At 40.5% G+C, this 27,351-nt stretch overlaps 2 protein-coding genes across 2 annotated transcripts in view; both read left to right on the top strand.

Moving 5' to 3' along the window:
* The window catches only part of kdrl (kinase insert domain receptor like), a 43,218-nt gene extending 29,099 nt beyond the window's left edge, over positions 1-14,119 (top strand). The window contains exons 25-30 of the mRNA XM_079167010.1: positions 2,007-2,106; positions 4,842-4,947; positions 6,558-6,673; positions 7,853-7,931; positions 8,976-9,079; positions 12,101-14,119. Of these exons, the coding sequence (XP_079023136.1) occupies positions 2,007-2,106; positions 4,842-4,947; positions 6,558-6,673; positions 7,853-7,931; positions 8,976-9,079; positions 12,101-12,284 (689 nt within the window). The 3' untranslated portion in view covers positions 12,285-14,119. The remainder of the gene's footprint in view (positions 1-2,006; positions 2,107-4,841; positions 4,948-6,557; positions 6,674-7,852; positions 7,932-8,975; positions 9,080-12,100) is intronic.
* A 9,016-nt stretch (positions 14,120-23,135) lies between these two features.
* On the top strand, positions 23,136-25,976 carry cdx4 (caudal type homeobox 4; the record flags this gene model as incomplete). Its single annotated transcript, XM_079167096.1, has 3 exons — positions 23,136-23,571; positions 24,819-24,964; positions 25,743-25,976. 3 exons carry the CDS (start codon positions 23,136-23,138, stop codon positions 25,974-25,976), a joined length of 816 nt encoding a protein of 271 aa, XP_079023222.1.
* Positions 25,977-27,351: the final 1,375 nt, after the last annotated feature.

Below are 27,351 nucleotides of genomic sequence, written 5' to 3'. Positions count from 1 at the left end.
TTCACTATACACACACGCAAAATTCAGGAACATTTTCATCATGGCCATTTTTCCACATACCATGGCGAAGCTCGAACAGTAATAAAACTCAACTGAAGTAGATGATTTGCATTTATTTTTAGGAACATGTAGGGGATATGTTTTTGCCGTAAATGCTAAACCGTAAACATGTCTTGGATTTAAATATGTCATCAGCAGAGTCTTGTGATTGGTTCGGTCGCTGCATGTAAAAGAGTCTTTCGTCGGATAGACCTGACCCTTTACATGCTTGTCCCTGCAGTGTTACCGTTTCATTGACAATACAGCGTTTTTGCGGGGATCTGTTATCAGAGATGTTCCGTGAGAAGAAGAGAGCTCTGCTAGCTCAGTGCCCCCTGCTTTACAGCCTCACCAGATGCACTGGATAATAACTGTCTTTTTCTTCTTCTGTGTAATTGTGCCCTTAGGACAAAACGGTCTGGGCTTACATTGTCAGCCTGAGAAAACTATTGTCATGCCACTCAAACATTAGTGAAGTTCGTCTGTGATTTTTAGTACAGTCATGGGACATTAAGAAGGAGAGAACACCTCCTATTTAAGTTATCCGTTTCGTCCCAGCTGGCAACACAAACTCATTGTAACCAGGCAGCCAGATCAGTGTAAAAGTGTTCCCCTGCTGTGAAACCACTGCAGTCTTTAAGGCCGCATTGTGTGCCGGCCCATGATTGCCTGCGCACCGTGGCACAGAGCGCACCACACGTTTCTATAGCAAGACTCAACGTGAAATATTGTATGTTTAAATGTCACCATGGGAAGCAGTAGAAACATAAGAGTAAGTGTAACCAAAGTTGAATGTATTTCTTTTCTGTACGTTTTGACTGTGTTGCTTTTGAATCACCGCCATATGGTGTCGTCACCCACTGCAGTTGAGAGAAAAGTGTGTCAAATTGCATATTCTTTTAAATGTAAAGCACACTGACGTCATTATGATACTTTACCTTTCGTCTTTCCTTCTTTTTCTTGGATTCTTTCTCCCTCTTTTTCACTCTTGACACATTCTCACCACATTTTTTCCGTTAAAGAAACACTTACACATCTGGGTGCTGTTAGCGGGGCCTCAGAAAAATAAATCAGGAAACAAGGATACAAAATGACCAAGAAAAATGGCAAAGAAGTGAGCTTTGCAGCCTGATCACGTTCAGAGGTCAAAAGTTTCAGGGTAACCAAAGTGTGCCTTTCAGATCTATCCGTGAACCAAAAGTGAGTCAGTTGCGTTTTGTGGGTTTAAATATGCCAAAACTTCTTTGAATAGTGTTGACGCCCAAAGGTGACCCAGGCCTGAGTTGTGTTTGTCATACTAGATCTACATCATTACCAGGATGAGATTGCCTTTATACAGAGAAGAGATGAGAGAATATTCTGTATCCTCATAAAACAGAGGCTTTTCTAACAGGAGAGACTTCATTAGAGTGAAACTGTGTGTTGTACAGAAAAGTATTTCTGTTATTTAGCCTACTCTCATATTGATTGATATACACCGGGTGGACAAAATAATAGAAACACCTGATGTATGCATATGGGCAACTTAGTGTAATTTTACTACACCATTCTAAATCTGATGTATTAAGTGCCCCTTTCACTATTTTCTTCAATCTTTCATCATTTATGCAATGTGTGTCAGTAGTTTGAAAGGAACCAGAACCAGCTTTATGTATTATGGCACCCTAAGGATTTACTTTGGAGACTTTGAAATACCTCAACAGTTTATCCGAAAATCAACATTATGGAAAACACTGTCGTCATTATGTGGCTGAGACTAACTTCACTGCCTTGAAGATATTCTTACATTTGGATTTTACAATATCAATATCATGTAACCTCACATAATAGTGTAAGTGACAACATACATCATACAGTACCACCAATTATCCCATCACAAATGTCAATTCATATAAATATAAGTTGAATGGCCTTTTTTATGCACAACAAATAACGTAATGAACCTCTCCCCCTCTTTCCTCTCCCAGGTGCCTCTCCGTACCCTGGCGTCCAAATTGACGAAGAATTTTGCTGCAGGCTGAAAGAGGGGACCAGGATGAGAGCACCAGAATACTCTTCCTCTGAAATGTAAGAATCCCTATGAACAATTTCTTCAGTAAACAACAAATAAAAGTAAAAACGTACATGCATGCTGTTCACCTTAAAAGAACAGTGAAGTGGACTGTGTTTGGGAGCATTAACTTGATAGATAGATATAAACTTTATTCATCCCCAGGGGGAAATTAGTTTGTAGCAGCAGCAATTTACAGAGTAAAATAAAATATTACATATGGAAATGCACAATATATACAGTACAATAAAATAACAGAGCAGATATTGAATTTGAAGAAATAGAATAATACAAAATAAGGTAAAAATAAATGCAAAAAATGCACAGTATATACAATGATATGCTGTTTTTCTGTTTTATCCTGGGAATCTGTCTTTGAAAAATGTAAGGGTGCAAACATTTTGTTGCTTGAACTATCATAATATTTTAATCTTTATAATGTTCATCTTCTATAGCTGGAGAAGTCTTGTGTATCACAGCCAGCTCCATATTCCAAGCTGTATGTTCTCCTCAAAGATTCCAAGAAAGTATCGGCAGCAAGTAAAAGCTTCCCATATCGATATAAACCTAACAGGAGGCATTGTGTCTTTCTCCCTCTTTTGCACCAGGAGGTCAGGGGTGCTTGATAAGAATCACGGGTAATCCTGCCATGAATGTAGCAGGAGGAAACATTAGCTACTGATTAGCTCTGCGGCGGCCAGCTTGAAGCTCTGAAGCATTTTCTGACTGACAGTGGTGCAGATGTAACTGAGCACCACGTTTAAATGCGATGTCTAGAGTTCTGGAGAGACTGGAGAATTCTTTTGAGTGAGGGCTGTTGGATGGTGCTGGACATAAATATCTGTGGGAGAACAAAGAGTCCTCTTCTGTGGTATCATTGCTGTCAGTCAGTGATGCAGCTAGGAGAACTATTTTTGTAACAAGAGTACTTCGACTTTTATGTCCAATGTACAGCCAATCCAGACCAAGCGATCGCAGTCTGAGCTCTGAGTCTCCCGCCAACATGTGTGCTGACTTTTTGTCTGGTTTTGATTTAAAATGACTCATATAGTCCACAAATCTTATTTGTTTTGAAAGCATAATGCAGCACTTCTGCTTAATAATGATGTGATATCCAAAGGTCCAGAGTTTTGAAGCAGCTTGTGCCAAGTAAAGCTAACTGAATGAATTTATCAGCTTTGCAAAGAAGACAGTGATTGGAAATGATACACAAAATCTGATCCAGACTGTTGTTCAGAACAGAGGATCTGTAGATGCAGACCGACTGGTGCCAAGAATCTCTTGTTTTTCCATCTCGGAAAAATCTAACTGCCAGATTATATATTTTGAAACGAGTACGACTGTGAGGCCTGCCTCTAATTTAAAGTTGAGATAAAAACCTGCTGATATCAGTGTACATGAAAGTCAGTGGGGTGAATTCCGCCGATTCCCCGGACGGGTCTGCAGTTGATCACACGAGTTTGTAAGGCCAGGTTTTGACACCATTGACCCTCACCCCAAACTCGTAATATATGAATGACGCACAGGAGGTTGCAGGCAGTGTTGAGCAAACAATTTGTGCCTCTGCAGCAGGAATGTTGTCTTCCATCTGTGAATAAGATTCCCCATCCTGATGCATTGAAGAGGAATTTAGCGGATGCTGCTCAGAGAGTGGGCGGTCAATAAATAGGATGCTCACTTCCCATCCTACCACAGTTGCTCAACCAGACAAAGTAGCTCAGTTTTACAGAATCTCTACAGATCCCCCTCCAAACACACACACACACACATACTCCCTCAAGCAAGCGGAGGAAGGCTATTTATTCTCATTGCGGACCAGGCAGGAAATGTGGTTTAAATTGTGCAGTCATACAATGTGTCTACTTCCCCTCATCAATGATATGCATAAAGGCTGTGATCCAGCTCCTCCACATCCTGTCACCATTAGGAGGGCTCCCACCTGGACGAGTCTACGTTCATTAACGTGGGAATCGCAGCCGCTCGGCTTCTTCTAGCCGGGCCTGACAACACTGAGAGGTTTAGATGCCCCTGCACACAAACACAGATGGAGAGAGGGCGGGCGGGGGGGGGGGGGTAATAAAGCAGCATCAGACCATCTGCTTTTCCAAGTCCTCAAACTTGAGATTGACTAATATGATGCCGAAAGGGAATCGCAATAGTTATATTTACATAAAACTTAAGGTATCTGTGGGGAAGTATTGGTTGCTGTAACAGAAACCGGAGAGGGATCCATCACCCCCATCATTCCCAATCAGTAACATGCTGTAATTTAAACAGCAGCCATGGTGCTCTGTTTCTAAATGTCTCCACGAAATGAGACAGGTCACTGTGATGGAAACTCACATTAAGGCTCAGAGTCTTCCCACATGGGCAGAGACGCTGACAGCCTGTCAGAGACCTAAGCAGGGCTGTGTGCTCTCAAGACCAACAGAGAATCAGATACAGCCCTAGAGGCTCAGGATCAGGATCACCTGAGAAGAAAACAGGGTGTGCATGAATATTCTCGATGGCAGTCGATTGAGGTGGACCAGATGTGGTCGCTCAATGCAACACGGTTTCTTTATTGGACTACCAACCCTGAGGATAGTTAATGTTCTTTTTAAAGGTGCTTATTCACAGTTATAATACATCAACCCAAATATACTGTATGTTGTTCGCTGTCTTTGGCATTTAGAGTGTCCATCCAGTACGCTGAAGGCGTGCATTTGTCCATCTTGCAGTCTGTGTTCAGTGGTGTGTTCTTTGCTCTTAGATATCAGACCATGTTGGACTGCTGGCAGGGCGAGCCACAGGAGCGACCGACCTTCATTGAGCTAGTGGAACAGCTGGGAGATCTGCTTCAGGCCAGCGTGCAACAGGTATGGTAGACAAGACAGAGTGTGTACTGTTTGAACTCTACATATGATGTGTCATAGGTTTGTTTCAACAGTAGCAGGAATCATCCGTTTATGATCAGCAGCTGTTGAGCTCTGGTGTGAAGTCAAACTGAAAGTTAAAGGAGACACGCCAGAAAGACTTATGGATGTGGTTTCTCAGTAAATAACAAATACTATAATTTATATTTTTTTAAATCCCCACCAATGGAATCATGATCATACTCTGGCTTCACAAAACACTAGTTCTGCATAATGAGTCACAAAAGCTGCAAATATTTAGGAAACAGCGTTGCCGATCAGAGTCCGGCCGCTGAAAGAAGATTCAAAGCGGCGTCTCACCCAGGGGGGTGCTCAGAGTAACTGAGAGGGGAAATAACATTCAACACAAACACTTGGCTCTCTTTGAAATGGCCACATCGGTCTTATAAGAGGAACCACACTTCAAAACACATGGAAAAACAATGTAATTATTAGTGTGACGCAAGATAACATCGTCTGGTATGGTTGTGAAATGTCGCAAAGAGTTGGAAGTTTATAGATTTTACAAGGCTGTCAGAAAGTTTTACAGCTGTTGGCTCTAATCCGGTCAACAAATACGCACTAGAGGAAAAGTCTGCATATGATTATTATGAAAAGATATTACACTGAAAGGAAATGACACCTTTAGCAATAAGCTTTTTTTTACAGTGCCAAAGTATGAAAAGTACTTAAGTGTTACTAACAAGACTAACAATGGCTCTGATCTACTCCCAGTACGCCGCAGCCGTGTGTAATACCATGATGCTGAAGCTGAAGCGGCTGGATGGGATTTAGCTGCCATTAGTTTTATTGATTACACCTTTGCTTTTTAAGAGAAAACAGATTAGGTTTGGTTAGGTGTTCCATAGGATCAGGTGGACATCTAGTCCTATTCTCCATTCAAATGAATATGAACAATGTATTTGAAGCTTTCACCGTCACCTCCCTAGAGCGCAGAATAGGTTAACTCAATGAGTCGCTGACATTTTAAACAAAAGTGTGAAGAAGATGAATGAAACTTGACGATAGTAGAGCGATAACTATCACAGATGACAGCAAACAGAGTCCGAACTAGACACTGATTATTTTCAGCCATCAGGATCCACAAGCTGCCCGTATGTTTCCACTTCCAGCCACTAAAGAGAACAGGCTTCATGTCCAGAATGTACATTACAGACACACAAAGAAAAGGAATTAGATTTCACAGCTGCTAAGACTACACAGGACTGTAGATTATGTGGAGTAATAAGAGATAAAGACAAGGCCACACATCATGAGAAAAGGTTTAGGGCTGGACAGAGTAAACAGTGGAGGGCTTTGAATCTTATTAATAAAGGTATTGTTACAGTGCAGGAAGGCTGGTCACAGCCTCTGCTGCCTCCACCAACTTCATGAACAAAGTATATTGTATTGGATTTGTTAAGCATGACCTCAGTTTCTTTGGCTGCTCGCCACAACCTGTGGATGTGCGTCTCTGTATAACGTGCACATCGACCCACAAGCCTCTCTTCTCTTTCTCATTTGCGTCATGGGGCTGCACTCTTAGACATTCTGTGTCTGTTTGGTTGATTTAGGAGGGGAAGCACTACATACCCATCAACACTGTCCTGCTGGGGAAGCTGGGAGACCCGTCCGCCACAGCGCTGTCAGAGGAGACGCCCACACGACCCGTCTCCCACCGCGAATCATGGTGAGAACATGGATCATTTATTCATTGGCTGCGTAGTTGGAAATAGACTAATGAAACTTAATCTTCATAGTGCTGTGTAGTTATTTAACTACCATAGTGACATGGGAGTGTGTGTCAATATGTCCGTTGGCTTTGTCCCTGACTGAAATAATGCCATGACATTTTGTGCAAACGACTATGTGATCCCATAATATATCTCTAGTGGCACCATTAATTTCATATTTGTGGTTTTGAGTGAAACTACTGTATGGGTTGCCGTGAAATTGTTGCTCTCAAGATGAATTGTAGTAACTTGCTACTGGTGTCCCTTAACTTTTCATCCAACACCATTGACCTGATGATGGTCTTCAGGTCAGAATTTACACATTATATATGCTAAACATCAGCACGTCAGCATTGTCATTGTGAGCATATTAGCATGCTGATGTTAGCATTTAGCTCAAAGCTCAGCTACGCCTCAGTACATCCTCACAGAGCTGCTAGATTTCCATGTTGTACCAAATCTGTGACACTCGCCTATAAACTTTTTAAGACATTCAAAGTAAATAAACCATCTCATCTTAAAAACATGTAACCTATCCTCAGACTGTTAAAGGCAAACAGCGCTGAGGAAATGAGTAAACCACTTTGCACTGAATAATATTCCAAACAATTATTGTTCCTGAATCACTCTAACTAAACTCAACCAGGAGAACATTTAGGTCTGACCTGAGGACAATGAGTTTTGATTGGCTCATGATAAGAAATGTACACACAGCAGCTTGACGGCCAGAGAGCTTTCAGTATTGTTGCTCCTGTGAGGAATTTCCCCAAAAACCATTGAGCCAGCTTCAAGATTTATGTCCACTTAAAATAATATTAGTTGAGGTCTTGGTTTTCACAGGTCCTCCAAGTGTGTTTATTGATGAGGTGTTGAAAAGCAGTAATGACAGTTAGCCTTTAAGCTAAATTAAGCAGTCGTTTTAGCCTCTGAGTGTTGAAATGCAAAGTAAACAAGGTGTGTTTTCAAAGTACAACGTCACAGATGCTGCACTTTATTGTTTTAAGTGATTAAGTTCCTGTGGTTTTGTTGCTGAACTTTGGCTCTTTCCTCCAGTGTAATCAAAGGATTCTTGAAACAGAAAGAGAACATTTTAGGGACATTTTTTGAGACTCACCCTGGAAATATTTTCTCGCCAGGAACATCAAGATCCGTCCTGCTAGTGTGAAAACCTTTGACGAGGTTACCATGGAGGACGGGACGAATGAGAACCACGAGGTGAGTTATTCATTCTGGACTGAAACTAGAAACAGACTCACAATCTGCGCTCTAACTCATCCTAAACCACGCGGTTAGTTAGATGTCAGGAATTTTGACAGTTAAATAGAAACTTCACCCTCGAACATAAACGTAGTTATTTATAGTCGCTCAGTTGAACTGTATGAGAGTATATCACTTGTTTTTTATTCAGGGTGAATTTTAAAATTGATTTAAGTTTCAACCTTTCAAAAGGAGTGTTCAAAGCTGATAACTTAGTCATTTTATTTGCTTCCCGGCTGTCATGTGGAGTCCCACAAGGCTCTATATGTGGCCCAATTTTATTCAGTTTGTTTCTGCCAACATTTGGCCATATTATTCGTTACTTCAACACTGACTAATAATCTTTATGCTATCTCATTTAGCCAAAAATATCTTAACAGTCTGGATTCCCTGCACTGCTGTTACTGAGTGTTATAGGTCCAAACACTGTCTCCCTCACTAACAGAGGAGATGAGTCTCATTTCAGCTTTAAGGGCATCCTAATAGTTAGATGGTCAAGTATCAAATAAAGGTGAAAATGTACCCCAAAAACAGTGTTTTGAAAGCACACCTGTAGGTGTAACTTACTAGTGCGGTGCCCGATCGGTGCCGTTGGCTCGGTGTTGCTGCTTCCACCTTTCTAGACTAGAGAGCCGCTCATCCAAACAACTTCACATTCACTTCACTTCCTTTGGTCCTCAGCAATTCACCTGCCTTGACATAGTTGCATCCCCGAGCAATGCTAGAGTTTATGCATGAAAGGTCACACGAACATGGATTTTATGTTGTTGATTATATTTTATTTTATTTCACTATGTTTGACCGTTACCGTAGATTTGTATTACATAGTATTTTTTTTTTATGTGCACCTGTGAAGCACCTCGTAAGTCTAGTTCTTAAAAGTTCTTTAGAAATACTTACTTACTTTCTTGTGTTTTGATGTTATTTGTTATTTGTTCACCTCAGATAACAAAGAAGGGGTTTTAATTATTCCCTTTCTGTCTGTCTCTGCATCGTCATCAGGGCGGTCAGTCAGACAGCGGGATGGGCCTGTCGTCTGACAACATGGAGACTCTGATGCGCCTCGAATCGCTGGCGGGCCGACCGCTGAGCATCATGGCTCTGGCGTACGTACCCTTACACCACACAGCACACCCTTCAACATGCCCTGCAAGTGACAAATCAGCACACACAAGAAGACACTGCAAAGTACCTGCTTGGAAACCTCCCCGCTGTGCTGGAATGTAGACGCTATAACTGTCATACACTCACACAAACACAAGTTTCTTCTGCCTTAAAAAAAAGTCAGTGGTTAGTTTCTCTTTTGTCTGGAAAAGAAGCCATGTGGGAGGGACAGTGGCACAAAGGGGAAGTGGGAGAGAGAAAGCTTGAAGGTGACAAACTGAAGGACTGAGCACAAAAGCTGGGTGGATGCATCACTTGAGGTTCGGCTGTTTTAAGAGCGCACACTAAAACCCCTTTGTTTTCACTGAAGGAGTCCTGAATGAGATACCTCCCAGTCTGATTTAACTTATTATGAGTCATGGCTGTTTGGTAAATGCAATGCTGGGTTACAAATGATCTCGAAGGAGTGACATTGGCTTTAAGTCTACACGCCAAAATCCAGTGGGTCGTTTGATGACTTTAAGATGTGGATCCCGCCATGCAGAGCAAGAGACAATGTGTTCTCTCTTTGTGGGCTATTTGAGGATAAAGTCAAATATCAGTCGCATTTCTGTAAATCTTTTTTCTTATGAGCGTCTCTGTTGGTGTCTCGGCTTACATATTAAGTTTACTGCAGCTCAGTGACAGGGTTCATTTACAGGGTCAAACCTCTGAACTCAGTAATTACACTTTAAACATGTTGCTATTATTCTGCTGTCTCTACATATTGTGGCTCCCACTTAAAAGATTTAAAGGAGAAAATCTTGTTTCCCAAATCTCTGTTCAGTTTAAGGTGATCGAGTGTAAACGCCATAAAGGTTCTCACACATTATTAAGAGGGACCATGTAAACAACTGCTGGGGAAGTAACTTCTGAGGCTATAAGACTCATTGCAGGCCTGTCGGTGTCATCGGGGCCTCGGCGTGGCAGAAAGAATCAACCCGGGCGTGCAGAGAATGATTCACATTTTGAGGGGAGGACTTCCTTGCTGGGCAACCGCTCAATCACTGCCACCTTTGAACTTCGGCGGGTTTACGAGGGCCTCCCCTGTTAGCTATAGCGCTGCGCTCCTTTTGTTAAGCTGAAGTCCACCTGCCGCTCCCTCGGCCTTCACCTCTAATCGAGCCGGACTTCTTTTAAACAGTAGCACACAACACAACTTTGAATAGATCGAACAACATTTCCAAGGAAGTTGCCTCAAACTTTTAATCAGCTAATTGTTTCTGGTTGTTGTTTCCTGTTGCTCAATTTCCAGTTGTGCCCCCCCCCCCCCCCCCACCTTGTGCCTGGTATTGGCAAGGCAATACTGTACTATTGTTAAGTCTTTTTGATGGCTAATTTATCAGGTAGTTATTCATAAGGCCAACATTCCTCTACGGCGGCGTCAATGCCCCCGCTGGGCTCCGACCCTTTGGCCTCCAGAGAGCAGCTCTGGAAACCCGTAGCAACCTCCAAAGACAATAAGCGGCAATTACTCATATTCTGAGGCTCAAATGAAGCAGAAAGACTCGGGATGATTGATTACATCATATATGAATAGGGGAGGTTTGTCTGATAGTACAGCTTTACACAAGGGGAATTCCTTAAATCAAAAGAATATCAAAACAGACCTCTGCTGTGAGAGCGATCGAGTTAAGTAGTCTTAGGAAAGAAAACTTGATAATGTTCACAATAAGTTAAAGTGCACAGCTGGTTGTTCACCCATTGGCTGCACTAACTTCCACCCTGATTGTCTCGTTTGTTTTAAAGATGAAAAGCTACTTCAGTATAATTTAAAAGATGCTATAGTAATATGTTTTAAATATATGCATTGAATGTTTTGTGATCCTGTGTCATTTCTTGGGCAGCATGTAACTGATTTGTTGTCTGTTGTTTTTGTTTATTGTTAAGGCTGATGATGTGGCTGTGTATTTTGTTGATTAACAGATTCATCTTTTGTTTATACAATATTATAAATGGTGACTTTACCATACATTTTCTGAAGATTATTTAATCAACTAATTGTTTTAACTCTAATTGATATGTTTTAAAATTGTGATCTTAATAGAGATGGAGCAGTATTTTGTACTTTAATTGATTGAACAGATTGTTTTTAAGCTTGTGGATGAATAGTTTGTGTCTGTTCATGTTTACAATGAACTTGTCTTGAAATGCCCCTTGAAAATGATAATGATAATAAGTTATAATAATAACCTTTATTTATAGAGCACTTATCTAAAAACAATGTTTACAAAGTGCTTTAGTTACAATAAACCCCCAAAGCAGCAACAATTAAATACAAATAAAAGGTACAAGTAAACGGGTACAACTAATCACATCAACAAACAGAAATACAATTAAGCACAGATCAGAACTGACAAGTGGACAAGGAGTGATTGACATTAAAGCCTATTTATAAAAGTGTGTTTTTAGACGGGATTTAAGAGATGAAACTGATTTGGGTCGCCTGATTTCCTCAGACAGTTTTAGTACAGACTCCCTAATGGAGAAAGCACAGTCACCTTTAGTCTTGAGCCTGGCTCGTGGAACAACCAAGAGAGACTTGAGGATCAAAGGCTGCATTTCGCCTCATAAAGAGTTAAAAGGTCAGCAGTAAAGATAGGGGCTGGGCCTTTCTGTGCTTTTAAAAACAAACAGTAAAATCTTAAAATATGGTAATATATGGTCTCTGTGTTTAGTCCCTGTTAAAATTCTAGTTGCACCATTTTTAACAAGCTGCAGACGTGAGATTGATTTGTGAGGCAGGTATAGAGGAAGCTGCAACAGTCCAAGCGAGATGACATAAAGAAGCTGACCAGAAACATGACTTACCAAGTCAGCTCGAGATAAAGTGACTTGAATTTTGATACATTTCTGAGCTGATGGAAGCTGGACTGCACAACTCTCTTTACATATGAGTCTTTTGAGTTTAATTTAATTGTGTAGTAGAAAGTCTTATTATTATTTCCCTGTTGTATTTATGTTGCGTCTCTTTGTGTTTCCAGGATGAAGGCGGTGAGTAAGAGTAAAGAGTCTGTGCTGAGCGACACAGAGAAGGAGAAGTTCCCTCTCACAGTTCCCTCTCTGGACTTCAGTCTGGACGACTCGGCCCTGGATGCTGGTCTGGAGTGTCACAGCCCGCCGCCTGACTACAACTACGTGGTGCGCTACTCCACCCCACCCGTGTAAGCTCCTGCTCCGGCCCGGGAGAATCTGACCGACAGCCTGGAGGCCTTTGCTCTGTTTTGACTCTTATCTCTGGACTGTAGCAAAGTTTGAGAGGAAAACACATGAGATTCCCTCTTAAAGTGTTTAGACAGGACGCTCTGAAATGAACCATGAATCTACCCGACTGTAACTTCCAACTTGCAGGGCGTCTGCTAAGCAGCAAAAGGAAACCTGCAGACTGTTGACTCCGTTCCAGTTTTCAGAAGCAGGCCGACGTTAACGCTGCTGGTCCGTTCCACATTCACTGTGATATGTCAAACAGCTGGAAACAGCCTCAGGTATTTCTGTCATACTGTGAAAACGAACCACAATGTGTCCCACTTTACTACAGATCTGATCAAACTACAGCCTTTAAAGATGAAGAAGAACGTCCAGAACAGAAAAGAGAGAGAGCACCGCTCAGGCTTTTCAAGTTTATATTGAAACCTTTTTTTGAATTGTTTGAATTTTATTAAAAAAGTGAAAACTGGAAAGTAATTTGTCAAAAAAAAAACTTAAAGAGAAAATATTTTTGCTATGAAGCTATATTCACTTATATTCAGATTTGCTCAAGGCAAAAAGCAGATGGACAACAATATAATATTGATGATTAACTATGGAAAAAGTCTCTTATTTGCTCCTTTTAATTCCATAAAAATATCAGCTCAACTAACTCAGGTTGACCCAGAGGGACTCTGTCGTGTAGTGGTGGAGGTTTTTGAACTCTCTGGGTTTTGTAAAATCACAGCTTAATGGGGGTTAATGGAGGAAACAGGGTAGAGCTCAGAGTGAGATCAGGGGGCTTCAGATCTAACGTTACAGCTCGACCATGAAGAGTTACTGTAAATGTGGATTCCTCCTCCCGCCCCCATCTGGTGTCAAAGAAACTCAAACGCTGTGTTATTTGTGTTTGGTCAAACTGAAAAGAAAGTGAGAAGAAAATCTGATTCTGTATGTGTATTTATTTAGATTGTGAACACTGTCACTTAGTAATCCAGTTTTGTTTTATTCATTTAGATTCATAGTTAAAAGTTAACCAAAGGATTTTCCAGCTCAGTCTTCCTCATATCAACATGTAATATCCCGACACTTCACTCCAGACGTATAGATGCTGTTTGTGCTGCTGTGTAGTAAAGCTGAGGGAAACGTGTCTTTCGTCTCGTGCTACGTGTTAGTAGAGCTTGCAGGGCAGGCTACCTATGTGAAGTGAGCGCCAGTTGTATTACGTAACCTGTAAAATCAAGCATTTTGTTTCTAAGACGGCATGTATCGAGAGTACTGCGGACCAAACTTAGCGTGCACACCCTGTAGAAACGCAGCTAGCTGGTGCTTGTTGACCACTAAAGAAAACAGTATTTGTCGGTGAGTAAACTGTAAACTATAAAGTCGACGTTTTGTGTATTTCCAAATCCAATTAATTGTGTTTATGTGGAGAGGAAGTGATTATGCACTGATACTTTATATCAAGTATAATTTTTGTATTCTAAAGGTGTATTATTGTGAAACGGTGTTGAGGCTCACATGTTACAAAGATTTCCAATTTATTTTTCATTTTTATTTAACTCTTAACTCTAGTGCCTAGTAGGAAATTAACATTTGCAATATTTGTCATATTATGTTCACTTGTTGTATTTCCGTCTTAAATATCATGCTTGGTTCTTGGTCAGTTACTGCTATCACATAACATTCAAAGCATTTCTTTAAACATAACCATGATTAATAGAACCTCCTATCTTTTTCTGTTAGTTTTGATGAAAGTATTGTTAACACTGTTAACTGAGCATATGAAGTACATAAATGAATAAAGATCTATATATTTATACTTTACTCGCCGTCTCGACTCATAAGTGCTTGAGATACTTAATGGTCGTAGGTGTTAAGCTGACATTCATGACTCCCAGAGGATGATCCCTTCACTACTTTTCCTCTAGCGCCACCTTGAGGTTGACATTTATGGTTGAGAGTAAAAAGTCTCAACAACTATTCCTAAACAACTTTGCAGTTTGTTGCAGACATCAATGGTCTTTGTGATTCCATGACTTTCCATGTATTGCCATACTCAGATCAAAATGTAAATGTGTCTAATACTGTATCTATGTTACAATGAGAATGACTCACAGAGCTGCCAGCGTGGCTGTAGACTCTTCGTTTTGTTACGATGTGACCATGTTTCAGCTATTTTGTTTAATTTAATCAAAAATATGCTGAAAATTACTACAATTCAGTTATAAACCTCATAGATCTGTGCACATTCATTGTGTTTTGATAACTTTTTCTGAAAAACGTTTTATGAGTGTTCTTTAATTAAGTGATTGAAGTCATTTGAATAGTTTCTAGAGGCTTGAAGTAGTGAAATAATCCAGTAGCTCATCTCCTCATCATTCATCCTGTACCCTGAGAGGATCCCATCCCCCCATGTTGGCAACCCCGGCTCAAACAGATGTGAACAGAGGCGTCAGACTATTTTTAACTCCAACCAAGTTGATACACAGAAATATAATGCTCCTTGATTATTCTAAACGAAACGGTCTGTTTAGATTGGATCGTGCCATCAGCCCGACTGTGAGAGACTCACTTCCTCCTCCAGGACAAGGTGTCGGCAGCCTGTCTGCTCACCGGGACAATGCCTCTCCGAACAGGAAAGGAAGGAACCGTTAATCATCCTGGTCACGACCGGAGGACGCCACACACGGGGCTTCCTATGGGAAGCCCACTGAACCCTGGTTACCGGCACTGGGTGTGTCCGAGGAGACCACACGCCACAGGACAGGTTGGGCCCTTGACTGTCTCCGCTTGTCCTGACAGGATTCACTATGTTTACTGTAAGGTGAGCGTCCAACATTACACCCAAACACATACCAACAACCTCCGACTATTCCCAGAATATGAGAAACAAACAAACAAGGGAAGGATGTCGGAGGGGGAGGGTATTCTTGACTGTCAGGTTTGTGTGTCTGCATCAACACACAGTGTTTTTCCAGACCGGTTGAACTCCTTTGAGCAGTACTGACACTGAGTGAAAGCTGTTTATTAAACTACTAATTCAATAAAATCAAAGACTAAAATGAGTTTGATGTTATATTTGGTATTAATAATCTAGATACAAAAAGTAAACTATAGGGAGTAAAAAGTGCAATATTTCTTAAGCTGTGCTTAGGTCAATATTATTATTATTATTATTGTTGTTGCTATTAGTAGTAGTGTTGGTATTGGCAGCAGTAAGAAGAGATGAACTGTCTCAAACCCATGCAGGAAATATATTTTAAAAAAAGATTGTCACATGAGAAATAGAGGTAAAAATAATAATCAAATATTGTAGATGTGGATTTTTTGAAGCCTTTATACATTTTGCCATGAGAATAGGCCAAAATAATGTGAACCTGAAAAACAAGACACCTTGCGGGAAACAGACACCGCTGAACAATAAAATCCCAATACGATGACAAATAACTCCCTGATTATTGTTCTGTGGTCGAGAAGTATTACTAATAAAACATGTGGGAGCATAACTCTGTCACCAGACCAGGATGTGAGTCAAGATAGTTGCCGAAGAATATCAGGCCTCATGATGAGGAAAGTTCTGTTTCACCCACTGTGCATTCTGTTGTCGTTCTCCTTGTTTAACAATTGCACGATGCAGGAAAGAAACCTCTCCCCTCCTCTGAAGATCTGCAAAACACTTTTTTCCATTGATCATTAAAAAAGAGGTGTTCATGAATTAACGTCGGATACTACACCAAAAAACATCCGGCAGAACCTGTGCAGCTTGAAATCCTATCATACACTGATTTGGTGCCATCGACCAAAACAGTACAAAGCACCCCCCCCCCCCCCCCCCCCCCCCCCATATATAAGCAGCTGCACAATGCTATTCCCAGACCCCTGCCCAAGAAGGTGAATGGTGGGTAGGCCACATCCGTGCCTCTCACCTAAATGCAAAACAATGAGCCGGATGCGGCCCCCTTAAGATACCTAACTTCAGTCCACCTTTAACGAGAAGAGTCTGAGCCAACAACTCCAACAGCTAAATAAAGACTCTTTATATCTCTATGTTGGGCTTTAGCACCACTGTGGTTCAAAGGGCGAAGAGGAAAAAACAAACACATCACATCAGCATCAGTTTAGTATGTTGTTAATATGTGAAGTGGTGTGAATGTGTGCCATCATGAATGTGCTGCATTGGAAAAAAAGTGTGATTAAAATATAAGAATTAAAAGATCAAAACCAATCTAACAAGAAAACAAATATAATCCACTAGCTGTTTGTTTTTCTTCTTCTTTTACTATAAATATTAACATCCAGGTGGTGGACATGCATGCCGTGTAATGCGATGTCCCGGGTTTGATTCCAACTTGAGGCCTTTGTTGCAAGTTGAACTTGTCCTTCTACCCATGTTTTCTGCCTGCACTTATCACTATCAAATAATATACCGTTTAACATGCTGATCATCATAATTTAGCATGCTTTAACATTTGCTAATCAGCACCAAACACAAACTACAGCTGAGGATGATGGGAATGTCATTAGTTTTGAAGGTATTTGATCTTAAACCAATGCACACTTTCAAATGGCACGCCTGCCTGCATCAATCCATCCAAATCAATAGCTGCTGAGACATTTTACTGAAAACCACAAATGTCGACCTCATGGCGGCGCGATGGAGGAAAAGTCAGAAGATCACCAAAGCCAGTAGGATTCATCCTCTGGGGATGTGAACGTCACAGAATTCAATCAGGAACCTACCAAACTTGAGGAACACCTGGTGACTCCCCCTGTGAACTCTCTTGGGGATCTGTGATGTTGCTGACGCAGCAGGACTTCAGAATCACTTTAGGGAATCAAAAAGTGGCATTTCATTCCAGCTGAGCGACTCATGTGCGGTGAATTAGGGAGAACAATCAAACGTGATTAAAAAAAATGTTTCTTGATCTCTTAAAAAAAACACTTTCTATAAAAAACACCAGAAAGCTTGTGTTGTCAGCATCCTTTTTCATTTCCCCGGCTGGCATGATAGTGTAGTTTATAACAATGTTTATTTATTAATAGCATGTGTTCCCCTCCGGTTTGTTTACTGATGACAGACTGAAAACAGACTGATATCAGATAAGACCAGCGCTCCGGATCACCTCCTGCTTACATGTGGTTCAGCGATAACATGAGCGGCACAGAACCAACGAGTATCGGCCTTCTGATAGTTTCCGGAGAGAACTGCAACACAACTTTGTCAGCCCTGCACCCTCGGGAGTCTTCGGATTCATCAATGCCCATTCAAAGGCTAAATTGCAGTGAAACCAGCTCACCCACTTGCCCCTTTGTTTACCTCTCTGGCGGGGGGGGGGGGGACCAGGAGGGCCTAGGAAAAATGCCGTTCACAGTGGCTTAATGTGAACATGGCGGGGTAATTTTGGCGCTCAGATGCATTTTCTTTTGTGTAAGTCATTTTTCTGTGAAATGCAGCAGCTCCGTTGCTGCATTTGGTGAACTGAAATCCCTTTCGATGAGTCCAACTGTGGGACATCAGAACCTCCTGTTTGCAAATGTGCGGTGGCTGCTCATCTGTGCCTCTATGCAAACAATTGCAATGGCATTCAAAGGCTTAGGTTACCACACATCATATATGAATGAAGCTAGTTTGTTTGTTCAGTTTTGGTTCTTTTTTTTTTCAAATGTTTTAAGGCACATGATTGTAAATCTCTCGGTTGGTTCAAAACTTTGGTCCAGATTGAAACATCTCAACAAATGTCGGATGGATTGCTGTGAAATCTGGCACAGGTCTTCATGGTCCCCAGAGGATGAATCCTCCTGACTTTGATGATCCTCTGACGTTTCCTCTTCTGCACCATGGGTTTGACATTTGTGGCTTATTTTGAAAACGTCTATTGAATAGGCAAACGGATTGCCATGAAATCTTTTCCACACATGCTTGTTCCACACTTTCAGGATCAATTTTAATCACTTTGCTGATCCCTTGACTTTTCATCTGCTTTGAATCAGTATGTTAGCATTGTTATTTTGAGCACGTTAGCATGCCTAAGAATAGCCTTCACAATATAAGTGTACTTCCTGTGTGAATGTTTATTCGTGTTTCTTTATATCTAGGCAACGAATGATTCAAATGCTCTCTTTTTCCACCGAATAATGTGACGTTATATTCTACTACACTCGTGCCCCCAGGATGTAGAAAATATTCAGTCTCTCTTAAAAATCAAAATAATAACAGCTCACAAACAGAAACATTTTTCACAAACTTTCCTGCACCTTCTGTCATCTCCTGAAAGAATCAATCAAAACACTCGAACATGGCTTGTGTTTGCAGTATCCTGCCTCACATGTGTTTTACATTACAGATGACAAACTAAGGATCGCGCATGTGTCTCAGCCATGCAGGCAGTTTCTCTAAAAATAGTAGCAGATGGTCCTGTTTTTGCCTCCCTTCCTGCAGAGAAACGCTGTGGCCACTTTAACAACATCAATGAAGTTATGCAACAAACTGAATTCTTATGCTGACTGTCACTGACCTACTACATGTACGCTATGCTGAGCTCGGGGAAACAAGGGACGTTTGTTTCTTTGTATTTCAATAAGAAATTTGAGTGAGCGAGACAGTGAGTTCACGTCTCTCCATCGTCACATGTTGAAGTATGCGAGTATGCAAATGTGATCTCTGGAGTTATTCTAGTGGAAGTCCTTTTTCTCTCGTGTCTTGTTCTACTGCCCACCTGTGTGATTGTCGGCCCCGCCCTTATGAGTTTCACCTGTTGCTCCTCAGCCCTGCTGCCACCTGTCCCTCGTTAACGCCCTCCTTTCCTTGAGTATTTAGTCTCTGTGCTTCTCTTGTGTTTTTGACAGTTGGTCTTTGTTGCTACCTGATGCTATGAGTTCTGTTTGCTTTTAGACTTTTTGTTTGATAAAAAGTACCTTCAAGTCTCTGACTTTGGATTTGGGTTTGAGCTGCTTCCATCAGCTGTGACAGAAACATAAATCACTTTGTATAAAAGGTTGACTCAGCCCATCAGTAAGATACTTACAGATACACATATGTGGACGTTAGAATTAAGTTTTAAACACACATTTTAAGACAAAATGGGTTAAAAGTAATTCATTAAAAAAAGTATTTTTTGAATTTGAACAACAAATTCCATAACAGTGATTACTTGTGATTATCAGTCTGATGTAAAGTTTGTAACTGCTGCCCAGAGAGACTGCTGGGATTGTGCTTTTTCAGGCTTTATACATTTTGACTAACTGTCAAACTTGGTATTACAGTGCAGTTGGGTCTTAACCAGAAAACCCAGCATGAGCCTTCAAAACATTCTGGATACTCTCACAGTCCTCATGTCAATCTTTTTACAAAGCACTTTGTAAGCGCTCAATATACTGAGCTGTACATCTGTGCGACTTCACAGACCTCTGAGGGTGAAAAAACAGATGAACTCACCCATCCATCAGAGAGAAGACCAGAAACAGCTCATAACTAACTCAGTTGCGCCATCTAGTGAATTCACATGCAGTCTGTTCATGAGAGTACTTTGTGCGTTTCAGCCAAATGCACCAAACGTGTGATTTTACTGTAAAACACCCAAAAAAAAAAAAAAAGACTGTACGACAGAAATGTTGGTAAAATATCAGAATATTGAACTTCACACTAAAGACTTTACGCAGCAAATCAAACATAACATGCGTGAAAGCCTCTAAGACTTTGCTGTTGAGGTTATAAACTATAAATGTCAGGTATACGAGCTTATACCAACTTCAACTTTATTTCATTCCATTAATCTTTGAACAAGTCTGTTCTTGTTGAACATCAGACTGTAATGATGGTGTCAGTGACTGGAACTGCTCTGGGATAAAAGACAGCAGCCATGATGATACATGGCCATATCTTCTGAATCACAGCTGCGTACGTGCGTTCAGGTGGTGTGAGATCCCCTCAAACAAACGGTCTGACTGAGCCAGTCACCCAAGAAATGTCACCTGATAGCATCACTTCACCCACAGAGTTGCATACAATTATTTCACCTCAAACTTCCTCTCATGATGTTGCTCATCGGGATGTTGCAAGAAACATCTGACTGGTGATTACGCCTACTCTTCTCCACACATTTCCAAAATGAACGTCAAAATGAAAGTCATTAAGATGCAAACTCAGGTGGTTTCTCTTTCATTTGTATGCTCCACTTATTTATAATAAGTTCAATGAAAGGCCAATTCATTATCGTCTAATGGCAAGGTCATGGAACTAGTAAAGAAAAGTCATCTTAAAATTGGTAGTTTGTCTGTTTATCTACAACCTGAAATCAGTGGAACAGTAGGTTGTAAATGTGGAACTCATAGCGTATTGTTACAGTGACTTCCTGTCATTCCGAGTAAATTAGCCGGTATAATGAATGTGGTTGTGCTGAGACTGTGGTTGTACAACATGGTGAACATCTTTCAATGTTTTGGTTGGTGGAGGCTGCCCTCTTGAGGTCAACAGTCCAGTGAGTGGTGAGCAGTGGTGAAAGAAAAGTAACACTGCCATTAAGTATTATTAGCATCAAAATATACCTCAAGTACAAAAAGTAAAAATACTCATTATTCAGAATGGGCCATTTCAGAATGATGTTATTGAAGTGAATTTGTGTGTATATCGCTTTAGTGTGGCAGTTAGAGGTGGATGAATTTCTTCATACACTGCCACACTAGCTTGTGTATTTGTTGATGATATTTCGTATAATAAAGTAACTAGTGTCTAATATTATGAGCTAGATGTCGAGGATTAAAAAGGACAATATTTGCCACTGAACTGTAGTGGAGCAGAAGTATAAAGAATGGAAATACTCAATACTAGTTAATGTAGTTAGTTAGTTAGTTAGTTAGTGTTCAGACAGATTTCAAATCAGCAGCAGCTGTTGTTCTGCAGAAATCCACAAGAGGGCAGCAATGAATGCGAATAATCTGCTCTGTGGAAACTGCAAGACCGAACAAAGTAACCAATGCCAGTGCCAACGCAGAACAATGCAGAAATGTAACTTAGTATAAAGTGGATGCAACTGACGTTATGAAGTTATGAAAGAAAACCACCAAATGAAGTCTTAAAATCAAGACATAAAATGCACAGCGTGAAAGCCACGAAGCAACTCAATAAGTCAATTATTTTCAAAAGGCCTGACCGTCTCCTCACTAACATGGATCTGCATGAAGTCTCATACATCACCCTGAAAAAAACACAGTTTTCTGTCACTTATTAGAGGAAAGGCCTTCATTCATACTTTTCTGACAGACACATTTTTTTACGTGTTTATAGTAGACCACGTGACTGTGACAAGTTGTAAACTTTAAAGCCATCAAAACGCCAGGAACACAAATGAAAATGTCATACTTGATACCTTCAGTAAACAGACAGCTGACCGACAGTCAGGACGCTGAATTATGTACAAGTCAGAGAAGTGACTGTCAGCGGCCAACTTGATGAAACTGTCTCATAAATATTTTGTGGTCAATAAACAGATACTTCAGAGACATCAGTCAGCATTTATGACTTTTAGACAAGCCAATTAGGCAGCCTGCTAAAGAGGCCCTGAGACAAACCTGTCAAATTAATCACAAACATACCAAGAAATGGCAAAAAATACGAGAAGAACAAGAATAAGAACAAGAAGCAGATGGTGTATAACGATCAAAAGGCGCACAGTACAGCTCAGACTTGGGCCTGAAATGAAATAGAGAAAACGTGCTTTGAGAAATTTGTCTTAAACGTGTCAGGCCTTTTCAGATTTATGCTCAGTTTGTTGTTTCATCAACTTAATTGTGCCTAAATACAGGCAATATAAAGTATAAACTTTACAGGAACTGTGTCCAAACACGTTTTTTTCAAATTCCAATTTGAATCGGGCAGTTAACTTGTAGTTCCTCGAGATTCATGGCACGTATTAGGTCACGAACACAGAAAAATAACTTCGCTGTAATTTCAGGAGACGGCGGTGACTGATGTGTGGAGGGCGGCTGTTTGTCACAGAGGGGGTTGTTGAAGTTTCCTTGTAACCGGAATTAGCTGTGAAGTGCGACCTTGAGGTGTGAACAAGGAATATGAAAGGTCCTGCTTGCTTCAAGAGAAAGTCTCTCATACTTTGCACCTAGTTTGCAAGTGAATCTCTCAACAAATAAAACAGGATTTACGTGTGAAGCGTGGTTAGAAACTGTTGAATTCCCATAATAACAACAGATTTTCAACCCAAAATAGATCCATGTGTTGGGTGTTCTGGATTTAGTTTGGTGTGAAAAATAAGTTGCTGTCTGTATTCTGCTATAATGTAAAAGGCAATTAATTGCCTCTAGTAAGTGAATGCTTCTAGCATTTCCAATATTATAAAATATATCTGTGCGCAATTACGCACAGGCCTTTTTTGGCTTGGTGCGTTTGTGGAAGTGTTGCCTCGGTTTATTGCCGGTCTGTGCAGCTGATAGGCCGTGGTGTTGATTTATTCATGGCGTGGAGGAGTCCTGCTCTGGATAGGCCCACTGTCAGGTGATGACGCGCTGCGGGACAGACGCAAGGGGACAGCTGGGCCTGCCGCACCACTCACTCTCATTTTAATGCAAATCTCCCAAGAGTTTAGGAGTTGGCTGACGTCAAGAAGGCCTTAGTACCTTTACCATCTTGTCAACAGAGACACATAATGTGAGGCTGGAGACAGACTGGAACTACGTCGTATTTCACACTGGGAACCAATTTGGACTAAAAGAGCAGAGGGATTCTTTTTTAACAGTTTCAGGGAAACAATGTCGCCTTAAAATAGGCTACATTATTCCCTTTGCTGTTTCGTTACATTTCATCGGTTTTTTGTACAAATCATGTATGTGGGATACATTCTGGATAAAGAAAGCGGCATGTATCACCAGGGACCAGTAAGAAGAACGAGCATCAATCTGCCTCCACAGAACTTTGTTTCTACACCTCAGTACACCGACTTTACTGGATACCATCATGTGCCAAACATGGATACGCACGCACAGTCTTCGGGGAGTTGGGGACCCACTTATGGCGCTCAGAGGGAAGACTGGGGTGCATATAGTCTGGGACCACCAAACACTATTCCTACACCTATGAACAACTCCTCTCCTGCACAAGTTCCTTACTGCTCAACTGAGTACACTCATATGCATCCTCCAGGATCTGCGGTGTTACAGCCGCCGCCGGAGAACGTTAACATTGCACAACTTTCTCCTGATAGAGAAAGGCGCAATTCATTCCAGTGGATGAGTAAAAACGCACAAGCATCTTCTACAGGTGAGACCATCATCGTAAACAGTGTGCCAAAATGACGTTATGCAATTGCCTTAGTCTTGCGATATTAGTCTTTTGCGCATCGCACTTTGTGTTCCCGCTTGAGTCTTTCTCTCTGGCAGCTCCATGTTGATGGTGTCCATGAGACAAACATCAATAGGCCACAATTATTATATTTGAAAGGAAATGTCAAAAGAACAGTAAACCGCCTTCAGGTAACAACAGTTTAAAATGTTAATAGAATGAGAATGTGTAATGTCTAGAATCGCATAGGCCTCTGTTAAATAATAATAATGAAATGCATATTTGGCAGCAGAGAGAGTCAGTTGGACGTGTGTATATAACATTTCCATATCTCATAATTATGATGGGGAAGTGGACTGAAGGCCAACAGCTCTGTCTACTGTATTCTGTCCTGTGGTGGATATAAAATAGGTGTGAGGAATCGGCGCCAGGCCCAGTTGTGATGTTAATGTCATGATTCCTGGAGATGTGAGGTCGACTTCTCTGTCACATTGTTGGGTGTTTTGAGTGTTATCCGTCATATCCAGGCGGTGGCCTTTGCTTTCATCACCTCTTCACTTTGATATGCACCAAACCTCCCTTCCTCTCCAAGAGTTATATTACCGGAAAGAGTGACGCTTTTCACAGACTGTGTTTTTAAAGTGTAGTAGTACAAACTGTAGGCCTTTACAGAGGCGTACATTACAGTTTGAAATCGAATAGTTATCAATTACGAAAGCCTAGAATAAAACAGGCCAAAACTAACTTATATTCATTAAGTTAATTTACTTCAGAGTTATTGTCGGGATCAACATTTTTAAATTTTGATAAGATTTTAGCCATTTGCTATTAAACTTGCAGTAAAAGTTAACATGCACTCGTGTAAGAGGTCTGTCAAATTGTAAGACAAATCCAACAGTGCATCAACTCCACAGACGTTTGCCCTATATCGTCCTCATGCCGTGTGTTTCCTTTTAACTTGTCATTAGAGGATCTGATAGTTGGCTGTTTGAAATTCACTGTACTACAGCTGTCATCAAAGCAAGATGAAAAAGCTCAATTTGCGTATCTGTAGAGAAAGCAGAGATATGGATTTAAGAGGCAGCTAATAAAGATGCTATGTGCAGATAGGCCGGTCCTGGCATGCAGCCTCCTCTGTCTAAATCGTCCTGTTCAACCGCCCGGCTGCTCAAAAGAAAGAAGCACAATATCAATGCTGTGTGGTTTCTTCCTTGTCGCCTTCGCAGGTAAAACAAGAACGAAGGAGAAATACAGGGTAGTTTACACAGACCATCAGAGGCTGGAGCTGGAGAAGGAGTTTCATTTCAACAGATACATCACCATCAGGAGGAAATCTGAACTGGCTCTCAATCTCGGTCTGTCAGAACGACAGGTATGTCTAAATCAGAAAAGTACTTCTGCCACGTTGATTTTCATCGCAGAAAGATGCAATACGACATTTAAATATATGACACATGTATGAGCAATAATGGAAACTCATTAAAATATGTTCACGCGTGTAACTTACAAAATGAGGCCTGCACATGTTAATTTTATCATCAGAATAATGGTTAGTCTGCATATTTACAGTCATGAATACATTACACTGGGTATATTTAAAGACACCTCAACTCCTGATACATTGTCTAGTTATTTTCTATTAATTATTTATTATACGTTTGCTAATGAAATCCTAAGAATATAAACATGTCTTATCGATCATTTCCTGTTATCTAGAATATTTTATTTTACAGCAAAATGTTTTACTAATTACGTACATTTATTCATTATACAAATATTCAATGTGGGTATTTTCTTATGTAGTATCCATTTGATAAAAGGCAATACATTACATTTTATTTTGGTAAGGAATGGTCGAGTAAACGAGAAAATACATTCAACGCTAATGTAAGTTGTATTGTCTATATAGGCATATCTTTTTAATTTATTTCATTTAAGACCTAAGAAAATGTATGATTGTATTATATTAAACATGTATTTAATGTTAGTTATTTGTTGTAATCATTTTTCACATGTTCTATCCAGGAGAATCTATTTATAAATGCTGTTTCTTATTTTGTATTAAGTGTTATGGCATTGCAGGGAAAGTAAAGGATGTAGCCTGCACCCAATGATAGTAATTTCATTCCCTTTTCTTTGTGCCACTTCAGGTTAAAATCTGGTTTCAGAACCGCAGAGCCAAAGAGAGGAAACTGATCAAGAAGAAGCTGGGTCAGTCTGACGGCAGCGGGGGATCTGTGCACAGCGACCCGGGTTCGGTGAGCCCTCTGCCGGTGCCGGGCTCAATCAGCCCCTCAGACATCCAACACTCTATGTACCCTCCTCAGGGAATGAACACCTTGCCATCCATCAGGAATATACAACAAGTGACTGTGACTCAGTAGAGCAGTTCACCTCTCGGACCATCGAACATAACTGAGCACTCCGACACGCTGACGGGACACTTGATAGGCAGCCAGAGGATCTGAACTCACGTCCTGAAGCACAAAGCTGTGGATAAAGATTTCATTCATAGCAACCAAATGGAGGCTCTTGACATATTGCTTTTTATAGAATAGTTCTAATAACGTGGGAATTTAAGAAAAAAGAAAAAAGAAAAAATCGACGTGTTTCAAACTTAAAAGCTTTTAATTGTTTGTGAGTGAATAAGATATAAATATCCTTTTTTTGTGTATGTGATGACGTGTATGTGAATAAAATGATAATTCAGGGACATTGTAATGAAGTTTTAAGCTGGATTTTATGTAGCTCGTGCCACACAAACTGCTATGACTGGACAAATCATTTACAAACGTTTTTCAGCACAATCTGATCTGCTTTAGTAAAGCAGGGACCAGCTGTTAATGATACGGGTCGTGTGATGGCAAAATGTAAATAAAATGTTGTTTTTGCAGTACACCTGTCATTTTTGTTGTTTCTGGGTATTTGCAAAGCTTGGATAAGTTTTGTATTTGAAATGCTTTTATATGCTTATTACCAGTACAGATACAGCATGTAAGCTTCTCTTCCTCTATTAGGATACCGTTACAAATTCAGGCACAAAACAGTTCAAACCTTTCAGAAATTAACATCTCAAAGTAACTGTGTGACTTTTATTGTAATGCTTGTTTGAAATGTGTATTCACTATATGCTCCTAAAGATGATTTAAAAAAACCTATTATTCTCAATACAATCAGCATGAAGATCTGTCGACAGAATTAAAGATGTTTGGACCTGTATCAACAGGCTATTTCTAGAAATGGGTATAGTGACATGTCAATTCAAAGCATCTATTTTTCATTTCGACAAAAGGCTTATTTCCAGAGCTGCAAAATAACCACTTGTTATCACATTAACTGTGAAATTACCTCACTTTTGACCTAAAACCAACCAGTTGTTAAAATTATGTTTTTGTTTTGTTCTAGTTAGATAGAATGGCATTTCTTTTAGCTTTTTAATATATGTCAAAGCGGCTAGTATGTCATCAGATGCACTTTTATTTAGTATTCAATGTCAGAGAATCTACACCTAATTGGCTCCACGTGAACACGTTTTTAAGATGGACTCCTGCACCTTTATGTGGTGAGGCAGGTTCATGCTTATGGGTTCATAGTGTATGTTCATGTAATTAGCTGAGGTGACATGTTAATTGTCATGTGGCTAGACTGACTATTTTTGGGAGCAGGACTTTTCTGACTGTTCCCCATGTCTGAAGAAGTTAACTCCCTGCAAACTGCAGCGATATGTAATATATTATAAACAGACAACAGGTTATGGGG

The sequence above is a fragment of the Pholis gunnellus genome (genome assembly GCF_910591455.1).
Source record: "Pholis gunnellus genome assembly, chromosome: 10".
Taxonomy (NCBI): Eukaryota; Metazoa; Chordata; class Actinopteri; order Perciformes; family Pholidae; genus Pholis; species Pholis gunnellus.
Note: the sequence above shows the minus strand (reverse complement) of the source record. Positions and strands in the feature narration are given on the sequence as shown.